This window comes from Oncorhynchus clarkii, chromosome 12 (assembly GCF_045791955.1).
Source record: "Oncorhynchus clarkii lewisi isolate Uvic-CL-2024 chromosome 12, UVic_Ocla_1.0, whole genome shotgun sequence".
Lineage (NCBI taxonomy): Eukaryota > Metazoa > Chordata > Actinopteri > Salmoniformes > Salmonidae > Oncorhynchus > Oncorhynchus clarkii.
In genome coordinates, this window is record NC_092158.1 from 14478557 (window position 1) to 14503384 (window position 24828).

Sequence of the window (24828 nt, forward strand, 5' to 3'; positions counted from 1 at the left end):
TTTAACCTTTTATTTATTAACTAGTCCAGTCAATTAAGATAAAATTCTTATTTACAATTGTGCACACCCAATGGGACTCCCAATCACAGCCAGTTGTGATACAGCCTGGAATCGAACCAGGGTGTCTGTAATGATGCCTCTCGCACTGAGATGCCTCTGTGCCTCTTGGGAGCCCTGAATATGGGCCCAGATCCGAAGTCCTCTAAGCAGTTGAGACAGGACACATATTTTGTGTTTGTTTTTCATTTATTGTAGCATGCAAAGTTTCAGGTACTGACATCTCCCTCTGATTTCACAGGTCTGCCTGATCCATCAAAAAAGTATCGGAGTATTCTGCTTGGCCAAGCTGTCAGTGCAGGAGCTAATAGCACACAAAGACAACCAACAGGTCAGGCAGTTGGCTGGTCACATCTGAACACAATCAATACTTCAAACTAAGGATACAGTTCAGGATATTGCCTTGCAATGCAGGGAAACCTTTCACAAAGTGATATTTCAAATGAAATAAATGGAATACATATTATTCATTTAGACATGTTTTGTATGCTGTCTCAGCCAGTTTCATCATTCTGAAACCTTTATTTGTCCCTCTATATCAGTATATATTTAAATATCTGATTACATTTGGTTGTATAAACGAGCAGTTAGTCCATCTAACGATGGTGCCAGCCGTGTACAATAATGATGGATGTGTGCACCATCTTGTATTTCATTTACATTTCAATCGAACAATAGATTTGCTAAGAAAATGTCTAATACAGACATAAATATTCAAACACCAGTTCCGTCATAGTTGTACAATTGACAAACAGGCAAATGTTTTCACCTTGCAAGACCATCCTCGGCTAACTTTGACTATTCAGAAAATGTTCAAAATTCAACTGAAGAAGCAGACTTGACTTATCCAGAGGGAAGTACTACAACTCAACCAATGATGGTAGTAAGTCATAAAGATAATAACACATCGATCGTTATCAATAATAAAGCATTTCAGAAGCAGTAAACAGTCAAATGCTGCAGGCAGGCTAAAATACTTGGCGTGGCCACACAGTGGGCATGTGCAGAACACTTACATCGCTGGGTGTGTTGTATCACAACTACAGAATCATGTACTTCCTCCTTCGCCATGACAACAAGAGGGACTAGCATGCATGACCTGGGGGCACTGGCTGGATAGTGGGTAGTAAGAACATCTTGCAATGATGACGTGGGGAGTGCAGTGCGATCAGATCATTACACCAGTGAGTCATTAGACAGGCACTGGAACACTCTGGGAACTCTACCTACATAACTCCCTGTTCTTAAATGTGCCCATTCCCTTCCCAACTGGGTAATACTATTGGTATTGAATCTAAACATAAACACATTATAGCAAATTATAAATCCCTCTTTAGCACATTTATGTGGTGAAAAGTTACATTAAACTATATTCATTGATGTAAATATTTGCTCTCATGACCCATAATAGTCGGTGCTGAAGATGTGTTCAGGGGTGTAATCATTAGCCAAACAGTTGCAAAATATTACATTTTGCAACTAAAATGAGAGTTTCTATTGTACAAATTCAGGTATGTCCCTCCTCGTTTGGTTCCGTTTGCTTCCTGCAACAGAATCAGCGTAATGAGTAAACCCTTTATCAGTAGCTTAGCAACATAAATCACTAAGGGCTGCAGAGACTAGGCTCTAGCACTCCCTGCTGGAACAAACCTAAACTACAGGAGCCAGATAGATTGGTCTAGAATCACAACACTACCCTTGAACTTGACCAGGTTCTAAACCTTAATAGACTCCCTGGTCCTGCCCACATCTTATACCCAAAGGCCCCTATCCCCTAAAGGGCCCTGTCCACCATTAGACAACAATGGACTCCGCTGATTGATTGTACACAATATGACACTAAGACAATTTGTTAAGTCAAAGTCTGAAACAGGAACAGAAGAGCAACAGAAATACAGTAGCCTGTCAGTAATGCTTAGAGAATGGATATACTGTATGTCTATATATGTATGGGGCAGTCCTTAAGAATTATCAATCACTGGTCAAGTTGTCTCACTTAGCCTGTCTGCTTCCTTTCAGACCGTAACAAAATAAACCCTATTATAAATAGGAGAGTTTATCTAAGTGCTGCAAGTTAACACATAGCGTCACCCGAATCTCTTCACCCCCACAGGCAGGAGAAGACAGCAAACAGAACATTCAGTGCACAAAACTGCAGTAAAATAACACTGACCCTTTTAGGCCAATGCATGACCCTCTGTAGCGATCACATAAGGATGATGGACTGTATTCGTTAGACCGTTAACCAGCAGTGAAAAGACTGCTCGAAACATGAATATAGAGACAGACTGATGGATCGGTTTCATTTCTTCCTAAAAATTACCACCAACAACGAAACAAAACAGAGATCCCGATACAAAATATTTTGACAAACAACTTCACGGAAGTTAGCAATGCTTCAAAGAAAATAACAAAGCATTAGTGAAAAGTTTGAACAGGGACAGAACTAAACAAAGACAGCATGAGGGAACCCAATAATCACCTGGTGGTTTGTTGACAATCTGTCATAGTAAACACAGGTTCTGAGTTTGATGCACAGAACCAAAAAGAGCTGCAACAACCCGTTTACATTGTGAGCATATGTCATGTGATTACAGTGTACAGATATCTGTAAGTATGACGTATCATTTCATCACAGCAGATCACTATAATTCAATCCCTGGCTGCAGTTGCACAGAGGAAGGCAATACATGATGGTGCCAGAACCACTGAATACTGAAATCTGTTGAATATATCAAGGATTGTTGATATATGTTTTACTATTTGGTGTTTTTAACGTATTAACCCCATGGTGGAGACTAAATATGAAGAGATACTTTACTAACATAAAAAAGGCCACAGTTGTGCATACATGTGAGTGTGGTGACATCTGATTGATCGTCATCGTCTTGAATCTCATCTATGAAATGCTTGAGACCAACAAATGACACGTCACACAGGATAACACGGCCAAGCCTTAGGAACCTTTGATAGGCTACTACAATGTCTAAAGTAGATAGGAGTTGGACTAGAGCAACATCTAGTGTTGGTATCCTCCATCTCTTCCTGTTCATCGTCCTCTTTTAAGACCTACAAACCCTGTTCAATTAGCGCTGTTTTTTTTTCAAAGTAAAGACTTTTTTCGGGAGGCAAATATCCTTCCTATGACTACAAATGCATAGTAATGTGCTGTTATTGTCATCAGCTCAATGTCAACAGATGCTGATCGCATACACACACACACAACAGTGCTGAACACCTTTGTTACCTTGGAAACATTGTAGAACTAACAAAAAATAAAACTATTGGATGCCATGTGAAGCATGATAAACACCATCATCACCATCATTATAGGAAGTGGAGAGCGAGCAGCACACCCAAACAAACACTTGATCAAAAAAAGACCCTGCCGAGATGAGAAAAGAGTAAATGCGACGGAGGCTACTGGTGTGTGTGTGTCTGAACTATACATCTCTCTTTGTCATGTTTGAAACAACACTACCTGTGGTCTAAAGTAGCATACTGTATATAATATGCCCTCAGACTGGTGATATTAGTGGGGTGAGACCTTATCGCTGTCTGATGATACAGGCCTATACAACCCTAAGATGTTACTGTGAAAGCAGGTGTAGAAGCTGTGTAGCGCTGGGCCGGTACCACTGCTTTGGGACCACCAGCCGGGACCACCTTCGGGACCCCCAGGCGTGGCGGTGAGGTGTGTTTGCCCTCTCAGTTCCCATTGAGCAGCATCTCAGGGCCTGTGTTAGGGCAAGGGCCCATGTCCCCCAGTCTCAGAGGGCCGGTCCTCATCATCAGCTTCCCCACGCTGAGGCCTCCTGAGCCCAGACCTCCAGGGGAGAGAGACCTCCTGGAACACAGATGCAGTATGAGCTCTGATCAGTAACCACTGAGTAGAAGAGATCTCTGCCTTTATAGTCCTTGTCAGAAATAGAGAAGCTGCAGTAAGGGAACAGTTGTTTATTTTATGCTGCACTTACTCACCCAAGTGTAGGCCTATCTGATGTGTGTATGACCATGTTATGACCATGCCTGCCAAAAATAATTACCCTCAGGGATAAATAAAGGTTATTGAATTGAATGTTTGCAATGTGGGAGAAACCACATCAATATTGAGCCTTGCTACTGGTGTGTTTAGTGTTTACTTGTCTCACGTTGCCAGACATCGGTTGAGGCTAGTTGTTGACCGAGCTCACCTGAAGGCCATCTTCTTCAGCAGTTGAGCTTCCATCTTGTCTGCTGACAGCTTGTCTGTCTGTGTCCTCTGGGGTTCACTGCTGGGAGGGGTGAGGAGGTGGGGCTCTCTCAGCTCCAGGGGCTTCTAAGACAACCAGAGAAAAAGTCAGACGGAGAGAGTAGACATGGAAAACAGATTTGATGTAACCAACTAACTACATTACAAATTCAGATGTTGCAATATTCCACCACTTTACAGATCCCAGATCATCCCTTATAGGACACAGATGCCAATCAATCAATTAATCAATCAGTCAATAATGAAATCAACCAATCAGACACAGAGAGACGTCACTGCACCTCAGACTGTTGACTGTTGTCCTGCGGGACAGTGTTCTCTACGTCTAGTACAGACAGCTCCAGTTCTACGTCTCTGTCCAGTTGATGCTCTGTCGTGTCTTTACAGTAGTCAGTCTGCAGCATGTCTCCTGCACCAGCCTTCTCTCCACTGCTGAAGGACCGCCGAAGGGCGGCTAGCTGTTCACTGTTGACATACAGGAATGGTGGCAATTTAAGATTATCTACAATATCTTCATTGCATGTGCTGCTTCAGATATGCAACATCACTGTAAAACAGTGGCTTTGTACTGTATGGTACTGCATTGTAATGTACTGTACTGTTATCACGTGTATTCTGACTGAAATTATGTAAATAGCTGATTTACTGACAGCAGAATGAGAGACTTGTGGAGTACAGAACAGAGGACTAGATTCCCCTCTCCAATCAAAGCTACAGAGAGACTGTTAGTCAGAGTCAGGGGGTTACAGAAGAGAACGTGAGCAGCAAGCAACGACAGACCTGAGAGATGCTCTATGTTTTGTCTGAGGAGAGAACTGACTGCAATACAATGAAAGAGGGGAGAGAAGAGGAGGAGTGGAGAGGAGAGAGAAGAGAAGAGGAGGAGTGGAGAGGAGAGAGAAGAGGAGGAGTGGAGAGGAGAGAGAAGGGGAGGAGTGGAGAGGAGAGAGAAGGGGAGGAGTGGAGAGGAGAGAGAAGAGAAGAGGAGGAGTGGAGAGGAGGGGAGAGGAGAGGAGGAGTGGAGAGGAGAGAGAAGAGGAGGAGTGGAGAGGAGAGGAGGAGGGGAGAGGAGAGGAGGAGAGGAGAGGAGAGAGAAGAGGAGGAGTGGAGAGGAGAGAGAAGAGAAGAGGAGGAGGGGAGAGGAGAGGAGGAGTGGAGAGGAGAAAGAAGAGGAGGAGTGGAGAGGAGAGAGAAGAGGAGGAGTGGAGAGGAGAGAGAAGAGGAGGAGTGGAGAGGAGAGAGAAGAGGAGGAGTGGAGAGGAGAGAGAAGAGGAGGAGTGGAGAGGAGAGAGAAGAGGAGGAGTGGAGAGGAGAGAGAAGAGGTGGAGAGGAGAGAGAAGAGAAGAGGAGGAGTGGAGAGGAGATAGAAGAGGAGGAGTGGAGAGAAGAGGAGTGGAGTGGAGAGGAGAGAGAAGAGGAGGAGTGAAGAGGAGAGAGAAGGGGAGAGGAGAGAGAAGAGGAGGAGTGGAGAGGAGAGAGAAGAGAAGAGGAGGAGTGGAGAGGAGAGAGAAGAGGAGGAGTGAAGAGGAGAGAGAAGGGGAGAGTAGAGAGAAGAGGATAGGAAAGAGAAGGGCAGAGGAGAGAGAAGGAGGAGTGGAGAGGAGAGAGGAAAGAGAAGGGGAGAGGAGAGAGAAGAGGAGGAGTGGAGAGGAAAGAGAAGAGGATGAGTGGAGAGGAAAGAGAAGAGGAGGAGTGGAGAGGAGAGGGGAAAGAGAAGGGGAGAGGAGAGAGAAGAGGAGGAGTGGAGAGGAGAGGGTGAAAACAACACTTCCAACACAGTCATGATGAGCAAGCAAATTCTCAGCTGCATACATACAATAGGACCTCGAAGTAGAAAGACAAGATAAAAAAGACAAGATAAAAAGATGAGATAAAAAAGACAAGATAAGAAAGACAAGATAAAAAGATGAGATAAAAAAGACAAGATAAGAAAGACAAGATAAAAAGATGAGATAAAAAAGACAAGATAAAAAGATGAGATAAAAAAGACAAGATAAGAAAGACAAGATAAAAATGACAAGATAAAAAAGAAAACAGGACAATGCCTTTGTTTAGCGTGAAGAGAGAAAGGGGGGATGGGATAGCTCTACATGGTATATAGTATAGTATTATATAGTAGTATATAGTATTTTATAGTATAGCATTATATAGTATAGTATTATATTGTATTATAGTATTATATCATATTTTATAGTATTAAATAGTATTATATAGTATAGTATTGTATAGTATTATATAGTAGTATATAGTATAGAATCCATACTGTACCCCTCTAGGAAACTGGAGTGGCTGGAAGAGTCAGACCCCCCGGAGCTCCACCTGTAGTCCCCATGGCCGATGTGTGGACCATAATCTGTTAGAACCATAGATTTACAATAACAACATTGAGCAAAACTATTACAATACATTTTCCCACCTTGTCAACACTATTCTTAAGTGAATGCCTGGGAGCGCTGGCTGCAGTGAACCACGGCTCTGCTGAGAGCTGGTTGCATTCAGAGACTGGCCTGGAGATGAAAGAAAACTTTCATTTATATTCATGCTCCAATCCCCCCACATGTTGAGAGGATTCCGCTCTGTGCTAGCCTAGCAGCCGGTCCTAAAATACATGTTAAGAGGATTCTGCTCTGTGCTAGCCTAGCAGCCGGTCCTAAAATACATGTTAAGAGGATTCTGCTCTGTGCTAGCCTAGCAGCCGGTCCTAAAATACATGTTAAGAGGATTCTGCTCTGTGCTAGCCTAGCAGCTGGTCCTAAAACACAGGTTAAGAGGATTCTGCTCTGTGCTAGCCTAGCAGCCGGTCCTAAAATACATGTTAAGAGGATTCTGCTCTGTGCTAGCCTAGCAGCCGGTCCTAAAATACATGTTAAGAGGATTCTGCTCTGTGCTAGACTAGCAGCTGGTCCTAAAACACATGGTAAGAGGATTCTGCTCTGTGCTAGCCAAGCAGCCGGTCCTAAAACACATGTTAAGAGGATTCTGCTCTGTGCTAGCCTAGCAGCCGGTCCTAAAACACATGTTAAGAGGATTCTGCTCTGTGCTAGCCTAGCAGCCGGTCCTAAAATACATGTTAAGAGGATTCCGCTCTGTGCTAGCCTAGCAGCCGGTCCTAAAATACATGTTAAGAGGATTCTGCTCTGTGCTAGCCAAGCAGCCGGTCCTAAAACACATATTAAGAGGATTCTGCTCTGTGCTAGCCTAGCAGCCGGTCCTAAAACACATGTTAAGAGGATTCTGCTCTGTGCTAGCCTAGCAGCTGGTCCTAAAACACAGGTTAAGAGGATTCTGCTCTGTGCTAGCCTAGCAGCTGGTCCTAAAACACATGTTAAGAGGATTCTGCTCTGTGCTAGACTAGCAGCCGGTCCTAAAACACATGTTAAGAGGATTCTGCTCTGTGCTAGCCTAGCAGCCGGTCCTAAAACACATGTTAAGAGGATTCTGCTCTGTGCTAGACTAGCAGCTGGTCCTAAAACTAGCATATTTGAAAGAGAAAATGAACTAGGGAATAACAATTCTGTTGGTTGAACATTAAGTTTTTTCTTCTGCTGTCATTTCACAGTAAATCAGAGACATAACAAGTCATAGATAGGATATATAAAACATTACAAGAGAGGTATAGTATCTTATTCCTTTACATTTGAACTCCAACCCCCCATTTCCTCCCCCATCCCCTCCTCACCTCTGAAGTTGATGGGGATGGTGCTGTTGCTTCCCTGGCAGGCTGTGGCCTGGACCGGGTCGGTGGTGTGGTATCCTGTACGGGAGGCGCGGGATATCGCCCCCCATTTGGAGATGATCGGCCCTTCTCCAAACGGTATGATGGGCCCCTCTCCAAACGGTATGCTGTGGTCCTCGTCTTTCAGACGGCGGTAGGGCTCAAACGGTATGCTGGGGTCCTCGTCTTTCAGACGGCGGTAGGTTTCAAACGGTATGCTGGGGTCCTCGTCTTTCAGACGGCGGTAGGTTTCAAACGGTATGCTGGGGTCCTCGTCTTTCAGACGGCGGTAGGTTTCAAACGGTATGCTGGGGTCCTCGTCTTTCAGACGGCGGTAGGTTTCAAACGGTATGCTGGGGTCCTCGTCTTTCAGACGGCGGTAGGTTTCAAACGGTATGCTGGGGTCCTCGTCTTTCAGACGGCGGTAGGTTTCAAACGGTATGCTGGGGTCCTCGTATTTCAGACGGCGGTAGGTTTCAAACGGTATGCTGGGGTCCTCGTCTTTCAGACGGCGGTAGGGCTCAAACGTGTGTAGCCACCGCGTCCTTTCACCATTGTGTACTTCCTGAAAGACAAAGTATTAGTAGAAAACATAGACATTTTAATTTGTTAGTGTAGATAATGTCACAGTAATTGCCTAATTTGTCATGTGATGCTAGACTATATTGTTATGTTCTGTAGGATCTATATGTGTCTGTGTGGCTGTTTGGTTGAATTAAGAAGGCATGTTGTGAGACCCACTAAGTTTTCGGAGCGGGAGTGAGCTGAGGCCTTGTGATGCTCTGGTTCAAAGGGGCTGATGCAGGTACTGATGGTTCCACAGGACCAGGGAGAGTAGTGGGACAGATTCTCCTCTCCACGGAACTTACAGTTCATACACTGACCACCACCACCGTCATCATGCTAGAGAGAGAGAAAGAAAGAAAGAAAGAAAGAAAGAAAGAAAGAAAGAAAGAAAGAAAGAAAGAAAGAAAGAAAGAACGAGAGAGAGAGGGAAAGAGAGATAGAGGGGACGAGGGAAAGAGAGAGAGAGAGACACATTTGAAATGTCTTTATTCTTTTGGAACTTTTGTAGGTGTAATGTTTACTGTACATTTTTTATTGTTAATTTCACTTTTGTTTATTATCTATTTCACTTGCTTGGCAATGTAAACATATATTTCCCAAGACACTAAAGCCCTTAAATTAAATTGAATTGAAATTGAGAGAGAGAGAAGAGAGGGAGGGGGGAAAATAATGGAGGGATGGGGACAGAGAGAATAAGGGGGGAGAGAGTTATGAGGACTCCCAAACACAGTTTGCCAGTTGCCAAGCAACAGTCACAGTCTAAAATAGCTTTGGTTTCAACACAGCTTTTGGGCCAGAATCAAAAACACACACAAACAACATATACAGTATAAGTCAGCATTCTTTACCTTGATTTCATGGGGCAACAGAGTGGAGAAAACGGATTACAGTATGCCTTTTATACTTGTGCTATACACAAACGTTCTTTTGTTCGTCTCTCTTTCTCTCTCTGTCTTTCTCTCTCTCTTTCTCTCTGTCTTTCTCTCCCTGTCCGTCTCTCTCTCCCTGTCTGTCTCTCCCTGTCTGTCTCTCCCTGTTCGTCTCTCTTTCTCTCTGTCTTTCTCTCCCTGTTCGTCTCTCTTTCTCTCTGTCTTTCTCTCCCTGTTCGTCTCTCTTTCTCTCTGTCTTTCTCTCCCTGTCCGTCTTTCTTTCTCTCTGTCTGTCTTTCTCTCTCTCTTTCTCTCTGTCTTTCTCTCCCTGTCTGTCTCTCTCTCTCTCTCTCCCTGTCCGTCTCTCTCTCCCTGTCTCTCTCTCTCCCTGTCCGCCTCTCCCTCTCTCTCCCTGTCCGTCTCTCCCTCTCTCTCCCTGTTCATCTCTCTTTCTCTCTGTCTGTCTTTCTTTCTCTCTGTCTCTCTCCCTGTCCGTCTCTCTCTCTCTCTCTCTCTCCCTGTCCGTCTCTTCCTCTCTCTCCCTGTCCGTCTCTCCCTCTCTCTCCCTGTTTCCCTCTCCCTGTCTCTCTCCCTGTCCGCCTCTCCCTGTCTCTCTCCCTGTTCGCCTCTCCCTGTCTCTCTCCCTGTCTGTCTCTCCCTGTCTCTCTCCCTGTCCGCCTCTCCCTCTCTCTCCCTGTCCGTCTCTCCCTCTCTCTCCCTGTTTCCCTCTCCCTATCTCTCCCTGTCTCTCTCTCCCTGTCCGCCTCTCCCTCTCTCTCCCTGTCCGCCTCTCCCTCTCTCTCCCTGTCCGCCTCTCCCTCTCTCTCCCTGTCCGCCTCTCCCTCTCTCTCCCTGTCCGCCTCTCCCTCTCTCTCCCTGTCCATCTCTCCCTCTCTCTCCCTGTCCGCCTCTCCCTCTCTCTCCCTGTCCGTCTCTTCCTCTCAATTCAAGGGGCTTTATTGGCATGGGAAACGTGTTAACATTGCAAAAGCAAGTGAGGTAGATAATATATAAAAGTGAAATAAACAATAAAAATAACAGTAAACATTACACATATAGAAGTTTCAAAACAATAAAGACATGACAAATGTCATTATGTATATATACAGTGTTGTAACAATGACAAATGGTTAAAGCACACAAGGGAAAATAAATAAGCATAAATATGGGTTGTATTTAAAATGGTGTTTGTTCTTCACTGGTTGCCCTTTTCTTGTTGCAACAGGTCACAAATCTTGCTGCTGTGATGGCACACTGGAATTTCACCGAGTAGATATGGGAGTTTATCAAAAATGGGTTTGTTTTCGAATTCTTTGTGAATCTGTGTAATCTGAGGGAAATATGTGTCTCTAATATGGTCATACAGGAGGTTAGGAAGTGCAGCTCAGTTTCCACCTCATTTTGTGGGCAGTGAGCACATAGCCTGTCTTCTCTTGAGAGCCATGTCTGCTGACGGCGGCCTTTCTCAATAGCAAGGCTATGCTATGCTGTGTACTCTCTGTTTAGGGCCAAATAGCATTCTAGTTTGCTCTGTTTTTTTGTTCATTCTTTCCAATGTGTCAAGTAATTATCTTTTTGTTTTCTCATGATTTGTGGGCTCTGTGGGGTGTGTTTGTGTTTGTGAACAGAGCCCCAGGACCAGCTATCTTAGGGGACTCTTCTCCAGGTTCATCTCTCTGTAGGTGGTGGCTTTGTTATGGAAGGTTTGGGAATCGCTTCCTTTTAGGTGGTTGTAGAATTTATCGGCTCTTTTCTGGATTTTGATAATTAGTGGGTATCGGCCTAATTCTGCTCTGCATGCATTATTTGGTGTTCTACGTTGTACACGGAGGATATTTTTGCAGAATTCTGCATGCTGAGTCTCAATTTGGTGTTTGTCCCATTTTGTGAAATCTTGGTTGGTGAGCGGACCCCAGACCACACAACCATAAAGGACAATGGGCTCTATGACTGATTCAAGTATTTTTAGACAGATCTTTATTAGTATGTTGAATTTTATGTTCCTTTTGATGGCATAGAAGGCCCTTCTTGCCTTGTCTCTCAGATCGTTCTCAGCTTTGTGGAAGTTACCTGTGGCGCTGATGTTTAGGCCAAGGTATGTATAGTTTTTTGTGTGCTCTAGGGCAACAGTGTCTAGATGGAATTTGTATTTGTGGTCCTGGCAACTGGACCTTTATTGGAACACCATTATTTTTGTCTTACTGAGATTTACTGTCACGGCCCAGGTCTGACAGAATCTTTGCAGAATATCTAGGTGCTGCTGTAGGCCCTCCTTGGTTGGAAGCACCAGATCATCAGCAAACAGTAGACATTTGACTTCAGATCCTAGTAGGTTGAGGCCGGGAGCTGCAGACTTTTCTAGTGCCTGCGCCAATTTGTTGATATATAAGTTGAAGAGTGTGGGGCTTAAACTGCATCCCTGTCTCACCCCATGTGTTTTTTTGCCTATTTTAACTGCACACTTGTTGTTTGTGTACATGGATTTTATAATGTTGTATGTTTTATCCCCAACACCACTTTCCATCAATTTGTGTAGCAGACCGTCATGCCAAATTGAGTCAAAGGCTTTTTTGAAATCAACAAAGCATGAGAAGATTTTTCCTTTGTTTTGGTTTGTTTGGTTGTCAATTAGGGTGTGCAGGGTGAATACATGGTCTGTTGTACGGTAATTAGTAAAAAGCCAATTTGACAGTACATTGTTTTCATTGAGGAAATGTACGAGTCTGCTGTTATTGATAATGCAGAGGATTTTCCCAAGGTTGCTGTTGACGCATATCCCACGGTAGTAATTGGGGTCAAATTTGTCTCCACTTTTGTGGATTGGGGTGATCAGTCCTTGGTTCCAAATATTGGGGAAGATGCCAGAGCTAAGGATGATGTTAAAGAGTTTTAGTATAGCCAATTGGAATTTGTTGTCTGTATATTTGATCATTTCATTAAGGATACCATCAACACCACAGGCCTTTTTGGGTTGGAGGGGTTTTATTTTGTCCTGTAGCTCATTCAATGTAATTGGAGAATCCAGTGGGTTCTGGTAGTCTTTAATAGTTGATTCTAAGATTTGTATTTGATCCTGTATATGTTTTTGCTCTTTATTCTTTGTTATAGAGCCAAAAGATTGGAGAAGTGGTTTACCCATCTCCATTTTGGATAGATAATTCTTCGTGTTGTTGTTTGTTTAGTGTTTTCCAATTTTCCCAGAAGTGGTTAGAGTCTATGGATTCTTCAATTACATTGAGCTGATTTCTGACGTGCTGTTCCTTCTTTTTCCGTAGTGTATTTCTGTATTCTTTTAGTGATTCACCATAGTTAAGGCAGAGACTCAGGTTTTCCGGTTCTCTATGTTTTTGGTTGGACAGGTTTCTCTGGGTCCTCTCTCTCCCTGTCCGTATCTTGCTCTCGCTTCCTGTCCGTCTCTCTCCCTCTCTCCCTGTCCGTCTCTCTCCCTGTCCGTCTCTCTCCCTGTCCCTCTCTCTCTCTCTCTCTCTCTCTCTCTCTCTCTCTCTCTCTCTCTCTCTCTCTCTCTCTCTCTCTCTCTCTCTCTCTCTCTCTCTCTCTCTCTCTCTCTCTCTCTCTCTCTCTCTCTCTCTCTCTCTCTCTCTCTCTCTCTCTCTCTCTCTCTCTCTCTCTCTCTCTCTAACCTCTCCCCCTCTCCTTCTCTCCCTGTTCGTCTCTCTTCCTGTCTGTCTTTCCCTGTCTGTCTCTCTCCCTCTCTCCCTCTTCCCCTCTCTAACCTCTCCCCCTCTGCCTCTCTCCCTGTCCGTCTGTCTCTCTCCCTGTCTGTCTCTTTCCCTGTCCCTCTCTCTCCCTCTCTCTCTCGTTCTATGGTCGTGACTCACAACGGATGTACAAACACACTCTGTGTACATGCAGGCCTACGTACCTCTGCACCAAAGTCTACGGTGAAGACGGGGGAGGACTGGGAGGGCCTGTTCACGTTGCCGTGGTGATGGTGTGCCCACTGCTCCTGTTTCCGCCTGAACAGATCCTCGCATCCAAGAGGAAAACGCCCATAAGAGTTCTGGAGAGGGAGAGGGAGGAGGAGAGAGGGAGAGAGAGGGAGAGAGAGACAGAGAGAGAGAGGGAGAGAGACAGAGAGAGAGAGACAGAGACAGGGAGAGAGAGAGAGAGAGAGACAGGGAGAGAGAGAGAGAGAGAGAGAGAGAGAGAGATACAGGGAGAGAGAGAGAGAGAGAGAGAGAGAGAGAGAGAGAGACAGAGAGAGAGAGAGAGACAGAGACAGGGAGAGAGAGAGAGAGAGAGAGACAGGGAGAGAGAGAGAGAGAGAGAGAGACAGGGAGAGAGAGAGAGAGAGAGAGAGAGAGAGAGAGAGAGAGACAGAGAGAGAGAGAGAGACAGAGACAGGGAGAGAGAGAGAGAGAGAGAGAGAGAGACAGGGAGAGAGAGAGAGAGAGAGAGAGACAGGGAGAGAGAGAGAGAGAGAGAGAGAGAGAGAGAGAGAGAGAGAGAGAGAGAGAGAGAGAGAGAGAGAGAGAGACAGAGAGAGAGAGGGAGAGAGACAGAGAGAGAGAGGGAGAGACAGGGAGAGAGAGAGAGAGAGACAGGGAGAGAGAGAGAGAGAGAGAGAGAGAGAGAGAGAGAGAGACAGGGAGAGAGAGAGAGAGAGAGAGAGAGAGAGAGAGAGAGAGAACACTGTATATAGACATAATATGACATTTGAAATGTCTTTATTCTTTTGGAACTTCTGTGAGTGTGATGTTTACTGTTCATTTTTATTGTATTTTTGTTTGTTATCTACTTCACTTGCTTTGGCAATATTAACATATTTTTCCCATGCCAATAAAGCCCTTAAATTGAAATTGAATTGAGAGAGAGAGATGGAGAGAGAGCAGGGGTTAGAGTTGGCTGAGATCTCCCCCATGTACACTAACCATCTACAACAACATTAATCATAGCCTTCAATAGGAGGAGGAGGAGGAGGGTAACGATGAGGGGAAACGGAGGAGGAGGGCAACGATGAGGCGAAACAGAGGAGGAGGGCAACGTGAAGGTGAAGCGGAGGAGGAGGGCAACGATGAGGGGAAACAGAGGAGGAGGTCTACGATGAGGGGAAACGGAGGAGGAGGGCAACGATGAGAGGAAACGGAGGAGGAGGGCAACGATGAGGGGAAACGGAGGAGGAGGGCAACGATGAGGAGAAACGGAGGAGAAGGGCAACGTGAAGGTGAAGCGGAGGAGGAGGGCAACGATGAGAGGAAACGGAGGAGGAGGGCAACGATGAGGGGAAACGAAGGAGGAGGGCAACGATGAGAGGAAACAGAGGAGGAGGAGGGTAACGATGAGGGGAAATGGAGGAGGAGGGTAACGATGAGGGGAAACGGAGGAGGAGGAGGGTAACGATGAGGGGAAACGGAGGAGGAGGGCAATGATGAGGGGAAACAGGGGAGGAGGGCAACGATGAGGGGAAACGGAGGAGGGCAACGATGAGGTGAAACGGAGGAGGAGGGCAACGATGAGGGGAAACGGAGGAGGAGGGCAACGATGAGGGGAAACGGAGGAGGAGGGCAACGATGAGGGGAAACAGGGGAGGAGGGCAACAATGAGGGAAAATGGAGGAGGGCAACGATGAGGCGAAACGGAGGAGGAGGGCAACGATGAGGGGAAACGGAGGAGGAGGGCAACGATGAGGGGAAAAGGAGGAGGAGGGCAACGATGAGGGGAAACGGAGGAGGAGGGCAACGATGAGGGGAAACGGAGGAGGAGGGCAACAATGAGGGGAAACGGAGGAGGAGGGCAACGATGAGGGGAAACGGAGGAGGAGGGCAACGATGAGGGGAAACGGAGGAGGAGGGTAAAGATGAGGGGACACGGAAGAGGAGGGCAACGATGAGGGGAAACGGAGGAGGAGGGCAACGATGAGGGGAAACGGAGGAGGAGGGCAACGTGAAGGTGAAGCGGAGGAGGGCAACGATGAGAGGAAACGAAGGAGGAGGGTAACGGTGAGGGGAAACGGAGGAGGAGGGCAACGTGAAGGTGAAGCGGATTAGGAGGGCAACGATGAGGGGAAACAGAGAGGGAGGGCAACGATTAGGGGAAACAGAGGAGGAGGGCAACGATGAGGGGAAACGGAGGAGGAGGGCAACGATGAGGGGAAACGGAGGAGGAGGGCAACGTGAAGGTGAAGCGGAGGAGGAGGGCAACGATGAGAGGAAACGGAGGAGGAGGGCAACAATGAGGGGAAACGAAGGAGGAGGGCAACGATGAGAGGAAACGGAGGAGGAGGAGGGTAACGATGAGGGGAAACGAAGGAGGAGGAGGGTAACGATGAGGGGAAACGGAGGAGGAGGAGGGTAACGATGAGAGGAAACGGAGGAGGGCAACGATGAGAGGAAACGGAGGAGGAGGGCAATGATGAGGGGAAACGGAGTAGGAGGGCAACGATGAGGGGAAACGGAGGAGGAGGGCAACATGAAGGTGAAGCGGAGGAGGAGGGCAACGATGAGAGGAAACGAAGGAGGAGGGTAACGATGAGGGGAAACTGAGGAGGAGGTCAACGATGAGAGGAAACGGAGGAGGAGGGCAATGATGAGGGGAAACGGAGGAGGAGGGCAACGATGAGGGGAAACGGAGGAGGAGGGCAACGATGAGGGGAAACAGGGGAGGAGGGCAACGATGAGGGGAAACGGAGGAGGGCAACGATGAGGCGAAACGGTGGTGGGCAACGATGCGGGGAAACGGAGGAGGAGGGCAACGATGAGGGGAAACGGAGGAGGAGGGCAACGATGAGGGGAAACAGGGGAGGAGGGCAACGATGAGGGGAAGCGGGGGAGGAGGGCAACGATGAGGCGAAACGGAGGAGGAGGGCAACGATGAGGGGAAACGAAGGAGGAGGGCAACGATGAGAGGAAACAGAGGAGGAGGAGGGTAACGATGAGGGGAAACGGAGGAGGAGGGTAACGATGAGGGGAAACGGAGGAGGAGGGTAACGATGAGGGGAAACGGAGGAGGAGGGCAACGATGAAGGGAAATAGGGGAGGAGGGCAACAATGCGGGAAAATGGAGGAGGGCAACGATGAGGCGAAACGGAGGAGGAGGGCAACGATGAGGGGAAACGGAGTAGGAGGGCAACGATGAGGGGAAACGGAGGAGGAGGGCAACGATGAGGGGAAACGGAGGAGGAGGGCAACGATGAGGGGAAACGGAGGAGGAGGGCAACGATGAGGGGAAACGGAGGAGGGGGGCAACGATGAGGGGAAACGGAGGAGGAGGGCAACGATGAGGGGAAACGGAGGAGGAGGGTAACGATGAGGGGAAACGGAGGAGGAGGGCAACGATGAGGGGAAACGGAGGAGGAGGGCAACGATGAGGGGAAACGGAGGAGGAGGGCAACGTGAAGGTGAAGCGGAGGAGGGCAACGATGAGAGGAAACGAAGGAGGAGGGTAACGATGAGGGGAAAAGGAGGAGGAGGGCAACGTGAAGGTGAAGCGGAGGAGGAGGGCAACGATGAGGGGAAACAGAGGAGGAGGGCAACGATGAGGGGAAACGGAGGAGGAGGGCAACGATGAGGGGAAACGGAGGAGGAGGGCAACGATGAGGGGAAACGGAGGAGGAGGGCAACGTGAAGGTGAAGCGGAGGAGGAGGGCAACGATGAGAGGAAACGGAGGAGGAGGGCAACGATGAGGGGAAACGAAGGAGGAGGGCAACGATGAGAGGAAACGGAGGAGGAGGAGGGTAACGATGAGGGGAAACGGAAGAGGAGGAGGGTAACGATGAGGGGAAACGGAGGAGGAGGAGGGTAACGATGAGGGGAAAAAGGAGGAGGAGGGTAACGATGAGAGGAAACGGAGGAGGGCAACGATGAGAGGAAACGGAGGAGGAGGGCAATGATGAGGGGAAACGGAGGAGGAGGGCAACGATGAGGGGAAACGGAGGAGGAGGGCAACGTGAAGGTGAAGCGGAGGAGGAGGGCAACGATGAGAGGAAACGAAGGAGGAGGGTAACGATGAGGGGAAACGGAGGAGGAGGGCAACGATGAGAGGAAACGGAGGAGGAGGGCAACGATGAGGGGAAACGGAGGAGGAGGGCAACGATGAGGGGAAACGGAGGAGGAGGGCAACGATGAGGGGAAACAGGAGAGGAGGGCAACGATGAGGGGAAACGGAGGAGGGCAACGATGAGGCGAAACGGAGGAGGGCAACGATGAGGGGAAACGGAGGAGGAGGGCAACGATGAGGGGAAACGGAGGACGAGGGCAACGATGAGGGGAAACAGGGGAGGAGGGCAACGATGATGGGAAACGGAGGAGGGCAACGATGAGGCGAAACGGAGGAGGAGGGCAACGATGAGGGGAAACGGAGGAGGAGGGCACGATGAGGGGAAACGGAGGAGGAGGGCAACGATGAGGGGAAACGGAGGAGGAGGGCAACGTGAAGGTGAAGCGGAGGAGGAGGGCTACGATGAGAGGAAATGAAGGAGGAGGGTAACGATGAGGGGAAACGGAGGAGGAGGGCAATGTGAAGGTGAAGCGGAGGAGGAGGGCAACGATGAGGGGAAACAGAGGAGGAGGGCAACGATGAGGGGAAACGGAAGAGGAGGGCAACGATGAGGGGAAACGGAGGAGGAGGGCAACGTGAAGGTGAAGCGGAGGAGGTGGGCAACGATGAGAGGAAACGGAGGAGGAGGGCAACGATGAGGGGAAACGGAGGAGGAGGAGGGTAACGATGAGGGGAAACGGAGGAGGAGGAGGGTAACGATGAGAGGAAACGGAGGAGGGCAACGATGAGAGGAAACGGAGGAGGAGGGCAACGTGAAGGTGAAGCGGAGGAGGAGGGCAACGATGAGAGGAAACGAAGGAGGAGGGTAACGATGAGGGGAAACTGAGGAGGAGGGCAACGATGAGAGGAAACGGAGGAGGAGGGCAACGATGAGGGGAAACGGAGGAGGAGGGCAACGATGAGGGGAAACGGAAAAGGAGGGCAACGATGAGGGGAAACAGGGGAGGAGGGCAACGATGAGGGGAAGCGGAGGAGGAGGGCAACGATGAGAGGAAACGGAGGAGGAGGGTAATGATGAGAGGAAATGGAGGAGGGCAACGTGAAGGTGAAACGGAGGAGGAGGGCAACGTGAAGGGGAAGCGGAGGAGGAGGGCAACGATGAGGGGAAACAGAGGAGGAGGGCAACGATGAGGGGAAACAGGGGGAGGAGGGCAACGTGAAGGGGAAGCGGAGGAGGAGGGCAATGTGAAGGTGAAGCGGAGGAGGAGGGCAACGATGAGGGGAAACAGAGGAGGAGGGCAACGATGAGGGGAAACGGAAGAGGAGGGCAACGATGAGGGGAAACGGAGGAGGAGGGCAACGTGAAGGTGAAGCGGAGGAGGAGGGCAACGATGAGAGGAAACGGAGGAGGAGGGCAACGATGAGGGGAAACGAAGGAGGAGGGCAACGATGAGAGGAAACGGAGGAGGAGGAGGGTAACGATGAGGGGAAACGGAGGAGGAGGAGGGTAACGATGAGGGGAAACGGAGGAGGAGGGTAACGATGAGGGGAAATCTGAGGAGGAGGAGGGTAACGATGAGAGGAAACGGAGGAGGGCAACGATGAGAGGAAACGGAGGAGGAGGGCAATGATGAGGGGAAACGGAGGAGGAGGGCAACGATGAGGGGAAACGGAGGAGGAGGGCAACGTGAAGGTGAAGCGGAGGAGGAGGGCAACGATGAGAGGAAACGAAGGAGGAGGGTAACGATGAGGGGAAACTGAGGAGGAGGGCAACGATGAGAGGAAACGGAGGAGGAGGGCAACGATGAGGGGAAACGGAGGAGGAGGGCAACGATGAGGGAAAACGGAGGAGGAGGGCAACGATGAGGGGAAACAGGGGAGGAGGGCAACGATGAGGGGAAGCGGAGGAGGAGGGCAACGATGAGAGGAAACGGAGGAGGAGGGTAATGATGAGAGGAAACGGAGGAGGGCAACGTGAAGGTGAAACGGAGGAGGAGGGCAACGTGAAGGGGAAGCGGAGGAGGAGGGCAACGATGAGGGGAAACAGAGGAGGAGGGCAACGATGAGGGGAAACAGGGGGGGAGGGCAACGTGAAGGTTAAGCGGAGGAGGAGGGCAACGTGAAGGGGAAGCGGAGGAAGAGGGCAACGATGAGGGGAAACAGGGGAGAGGACAACAATGAGGGGAAGCAGAGGAGGAGGGAAACGTGAAGGTGAAGCGGAGGAGGAGGGCAACGATGAGGGGAAGCGGAGGAGGGCAACGTGAAGGTGAAGATGAGGAGGAGGGCAACGATGAGGGGAAACGGAGGAGGAGGGCAACGTGAAGGGGAAGCGGAGGAGGAGGGCAACGTGAAGGTGAAGCGGAGGAGGAAGGCAACGATGAGAGGAAACGGAGGAGGAGGGCAACGATGAGGGGAAACGAAGGAGGAGGGCAATGATGAGAGGAAACGGAGGAAGAGGAGGGTAACGATGAGGGGAAACGGAGGAGGAGGAGGGTAACGATGAGGGGAAACGGAGGAGGAGGAGGGTAACGATGAGAGGAAACGGAGGAGGGCAACGATGAGAGGAAACGGAGGAGGAGGGCAATGATGAGGGGAAACGGAGGACGAGGGCAACGATGAGGGGAAACGGAGGAGGAGGGCAATGTGAAGGTGAAGCGGAGGAGGAGGGCAACGATGAGAGGAAACGAAGGAGGAGGGTAACGATGAGGGGAAACTGAGGAGGAGGGCAACGATGAGAGGAAACGGAGGAGGAGGGCAACGATGAGGGGAAACGGAGGAGGAGGGCAACGATGAGGGGAAACGGAGGAGGAGGGCAACGATGAGGGGAAACAGGGGAGGAGGGCAACGATGAGGGGAAGAGGGGGAGGAGGGCAACGATGAGGGAAAGCGGAGGAGGAGGGCAACGATGAGAGGAAACGGGGAGGAGGGTAACGATGAGAGGAAACGGAGGAGGAGGGCAACGATGAGGGGAAACGGAGGAGGAGGGCACGATGAGGGGAAACAGAGGAGGAGGGCAACGATGAGGGGAAACGGAGAAGGAGGGCAACGATGAGGGGAAACGGAGGAGGAGGGCAACGATGAGGGGAAACGGAGGAGGAGGGCAACGATGAGGGGAAATGGAGGAGGAGGGCAACGATGAGGGGAAACGGAGGAGGAGGGTAACGATGAGGGGAAACGGAGGAGGAGGGCAACGATGAGGGGAAACAGAGGAGGAGGGCAACGATGAGGGGAAACGGAGGAGGAGGGCAACGTGAAGATGAAGCGGAGGAGGAGGGCAACGATGAGAGGAAACGAAGGAGGAGGGTAACGATGAGGGGAAACGGAGGAGGAGGGCAACGTGAAGGTGAAGCGGAGGAGGAGGGCAATGATGAGGGGAAACAGAGGAGGAGGGCAACGATGAGGGGAAACGGAAGAGGAGGGCAACGATGAGGGGAAACAGAGGAGGAGGGCAACGTGAAGGTGAAGCGGAGGAGGAGGGCAACGATGAGAGGAAACGGAGGAGGAGGGCAACGATGAGGGGAAACGGAGGAGGAGGGCAACGATGAGAGGAAATGGAGGAGGAGGAGGGTAACGATGAGGGGAAACGGAGGAGGAGGAGGGTAACGATGAGGGGAAACGGAGGAGGAGGAGGGTAACGATGATGGGAAACGGAGGAGGAGGAGGGTAACGATGAGAGGAAACGGAGGAGGGCAACGATGACAGGAAACGGAGGAGGAGGGTAATGATGAGGGGAAACGGAGGAGGAGGAGGGTAACGATGTGGGGAAACGGAGGAGGAGGAGGGTAACGATGAGGGGAAACGGAGGAGGGCAACGATGAGAGGAAACGGAGGAGGAGGGCAATGATGAGGGGAAAAGGAGGAGGAGGGCAACGATGAGGGGAAGCGGAGGAGGAGGGCAATGTGAAGGTGAAGCGGAGGAGGAGGGCAACGATGAGAGGAAACGAAGGAGGAGGGTAACGATGAGGGGAAACTGAGGAGGAGGGCAACGATGAGAGGAAACGGAGGAGGAGGGCAACAATGAGGGGAAACGGAGGAGGAGGGCAACGATGAGGGGAAACGGAGGAGGAGGGCAACGATGAGGGGAAACAGGGGAGGAGGGCAACGATGAGGGGAAGCAGGGGAGGAGGGCAACGATGAGGGGAAGCGGAGGAGGAGGGCAACGATGAGAGGAAACGGAGGAGGAGGGTAACGATGAGAGGAAACGGAGGAGGGCAACGTGAAGGTGAAACGGAGGAGGAGGGCAACGTGAAGGGGAAGCGGAGGAGGAGGGCAACGATGAGGGGAAACGGGAGGAGGGCAACGATGAGGGGAAACAGGGGAGGAGGGCAACGTGAAGGGGAAGCGGAGGAGGAGGGCAACGTGAAGGGGAAGCGGAGGAGGAGGGCAACGATAAGGGGAAACAGGGGAGGAGGGCAACGATGAGGGGAAGCGGAGGAGGAGGGCAACGTGAAGGTGTAGCGGAGGAGGAGGGCAACGATGAGGGGAAACGGGAGTAGGGCAACGATGAGGGGAAACAGGGGAGGAGGGCAACGTGAAGGGGAAGCGGAGGAGGAGGGCAACGTGAAGGGGAAGCGGAGGAGGAGGGCAACGATGAGGGGAAACAGGGGAGGAGGGCAACGATGAGGGGAAGCGGAGGAGGAGGGCAACGTGAAGGTGAAGCGGAGGAGGAGGGCAACGATGAGGGGAAGCGGAGGAGGGCAACGTGAAGGTGAAGCGGAGGAGGAGGGCAACGATGAGGGGAAACGGACGAGGAGGGCAACGTGAAGGGGAAGCGGAGGAGGAGGGCAACGATGAGGGGAAACGGAGGAGGAGGGCAACGATGAGGGGAAACAGAGGAGGAGGGCAACGTGAAGGTGAAGCGGAGGAGGAGGGCAACGATGAGGGGAAGCGGAGGAGGGCAACGTGAAGGTGAAGCGGAGGAGGGCAACGTGAAGGTGAAGCGGAGGAGGAGGGCAACGATGAGGGGAAACGGAGGAGGAGGGCAACGATGAGGGGAAACAGAGGAGGAGGGCAACGATGAGGGGAAACGGAGGAGGGCAACGTGAAGGGGAAGCGGAGGAGGAGGGCAACGATGAGGGGAAACGGAGGAGGAGGGCAACGATGAGGGGAAACAGAGGAGGAGGGCAACGATGAGGGGAAACGGAGGAGGGCAACGTGAAGGGGAAGCGGAGGAGGAGGGCAACGATGAGGGGAAACGGAGGAGGAGGGCAACGATGAGGGGAAACAGAGGAGGAGGGCAACGTGAAGGTGAAGCGGAGGAGGAGGGCAACGATGAGGGGAAACGGAGGAGGAGGGCAACGATGAGGGGAAACGGAGGAGGAGGGCAACGATGAGGGGAAACGGAGGAGGAGGGCAACGATGAGGGGAAACGGAGGAGGAGGGTAACGATGAGGGGAAACGGAGGAGGAGGGCAACGGTGAGGGGAAACGGAGGAGGAGGGCAACGTGAAGGTGAAGCGGAGGAGGAGGGCAACGATGAGGAGAAACAGAGGAGGAGGGCAACGATGAGGGGAAACGGAAGAGGAGGGCAACGATGAGGGGAAACAGAGGAGGAGGGCAACGTGAAGGTGAAGCGGAGGAGGAGGGCAACGATGAGAGGAAACGGAGGAGGAGGGCAACGATGAGGGGAAACGGAGGAGGAGGGCAACGATGAGGGGAAACAGGGGAGGAGGGCAACGATGAGGGGAAGCGGAGGAGGAGGGCAACGTGAAGGTGTAGCGGAGGAGGAGGGCAACGATGAGGGGAAGCGGAGAAGGGCAACGTGAAGGTGAAGCGGAGGAGGAGGGCAACGATGAGGGGAAACGGAGGAGGAGGGCAACGTGAAGGGGAAGCGGAGGAGGAGGGCAACGATGAGGGGAAGCGGAGGAGGGCAACGTGAAGGGGAAGCGGAGGAAGAGGGCAACGATGAGGGGAAACGGGAGGAGGGCAACGATGAGGGGAAACAGGGGAGGAGGGCAACGTGAAGGGGAAGCGGAGGAGGAGGGCAACGATGAGGGGAAACAGGGGAGGAGGGCAACGATGAGGGGAAGCGGAGGAGGAGGGCAACGTGAAGGTGAAGCGGAGGAGGAGGGCAACGATGAGGGGAAGCGGAGGAGGGCAACGTTAAGGTGAAGCGGAGGAGGGCAACGTGAAGGTGAAGCGGAGGAGGAGGGCAACGATGAGGGGAAACGGACGAGGAGGGCAACGTGAAGGGGAAGCGGAGGAGGGCAACGTGAAGGTGAAGCGGAGGAGGAGGGCAACGATGAGGGGAAACGGACGAGGAGGGCAACGTGAAGGGGAAGCGGAGGAGGAGGGCAACGATGAGGGGAAACGGAGGAGGAGGGCAACGATGAGGGGAAACAGAGGAGGAGGGCAACGTGAAGGTGAAGCGGAGGAGGAGGGCAACGATGAGGGGAAGCGGAGGAGGGCAACGTGAAGGTGAAGCGGAGGAGGTTAACGTGAAGGTGAAGCGGAGGAGGAGGGCAACGATGAGGGGAAATGGAGGAGGGCAACGTGAAGGTGAAGCGGAGGAGGAGGGCAACGATGAGGGGAAACGGAGGAGGAGGGCAACGATGAGGGGAAACAGAGGAGGAGGGCAACGATGAGGGGAAACGGAGGAGGGCAACGTGAAGGGGAAGCGGAGGAGGAGGGCAACAATGAGGGGAATTGGAGGAGGAGGGCAACGATGAGGGGAAACAGAGGAGGAGGGCAACGTGAAGGTGAAGCGGAGGAGGAGGAAGAGAATTTGTGGGTGACAATGAGTTTGCTATGTTGATTGGGAAGAGAGGAGAGGCAGGAGGAATAGAAAGACATGATAAAGCCATTTGTGTTCAAGACTGTGCTGCGTGCTTGCAGAGGAGGCTATACAGTAACCGTACCCTGTGCAGTGCTGCTCTGTGCTCCCCCGCTGAGCAGTAGGGGCTGTCCAGGGAGGCGTATCTCTCTCGAAGGGGGGACTGGTACACAGAGGAGTGCAGCACCTCGGGAGGCAGCGAGTTACTCCTGGCGTCCTCACGGTGGTACAGCTGGGGCCTCCACATATGCCGGCTGTCATACAGGGGAGCGTAGCCACCGTGGGCTGGGGCCAGAGGCCTGTACTGGGGGACCGATGGGGGACCGTAGGGAGAGGGACCAGCGTGCTCCCGTGGTGGGGGCAAGGAGGGGTACTGCTCTGAGTACAGAGGGGCCATGGAGGGAGGCATAGAGGACTCTGGGACGTGGCTGGAACGGAAGAAGCGAGCCACGCAGGGTTTGTGGTGGTGTATCGCAGAGGGGTAGTAGTTACCTTAAGAGGGACAGAAGACATCATCAGTGAGTCTACATAATACCTTATTTAGATGATGAAAGATTGAGTAGAGTGAAACGGACACACCTGGATTCAAAGGCATTTGTTATCAAATACTTTAGCTGCAATTGACTATGCTTGTCTGGAG

The 24828-nt window shown here is 51.0% G+C and overlaps 1 protein-coding gene across 2 annotated transcripts in view; it reads right to left on the bottom strand.

The window, feature by feature from the left end:
• Nucleotides 1-227: 227 nt before the first annotated feature.
• Nucleotides 228-24828, bottom strand: part of LOC139422739 (roquin-2-like) — a 48825-nt gene continuing 24224 nt past the window's right edge. For both annotated transcript variants that reach the window (XM_071174054.1, XM_071174055.1), the window contains exons 12-19: nucleotides 24274-24680; nucleotides 13344-13481; nucleotides 8766-8927; nucleotides 7989-8589; nucleotides 6578-6662; nucleotides 4591-4774; nucleotides 4251-4375; nucleotides 228-3904 (exon numbers count right to left, since the gene is read on the bottom strand). In XM_071174054.1, coding sequence (XP_071030155.1) covers nucleotides 3766-3904; nucleotides 4251-4375; nucleotides 4591-4774; nucleotides 6578-6662; nucleotides 7989-8589; nucleotides 8766-8927; nucleotides 13344-13481; nucleotides 24274-24680 — 1841 coding nt within the window. In that variant the 3' untranslated portion in view covers nucleotides 228-3765. The remainder of the gene's footprint in view (nucleotides 3905-4250; nucleotides 4376-4590; nucleotides 4775-6577; nucleotides 6663-7988; nucleotides 8590-8765; nucleotides 8928-13343; nucleotides 13482-24273; nucleotides 24681-24828) is intronic.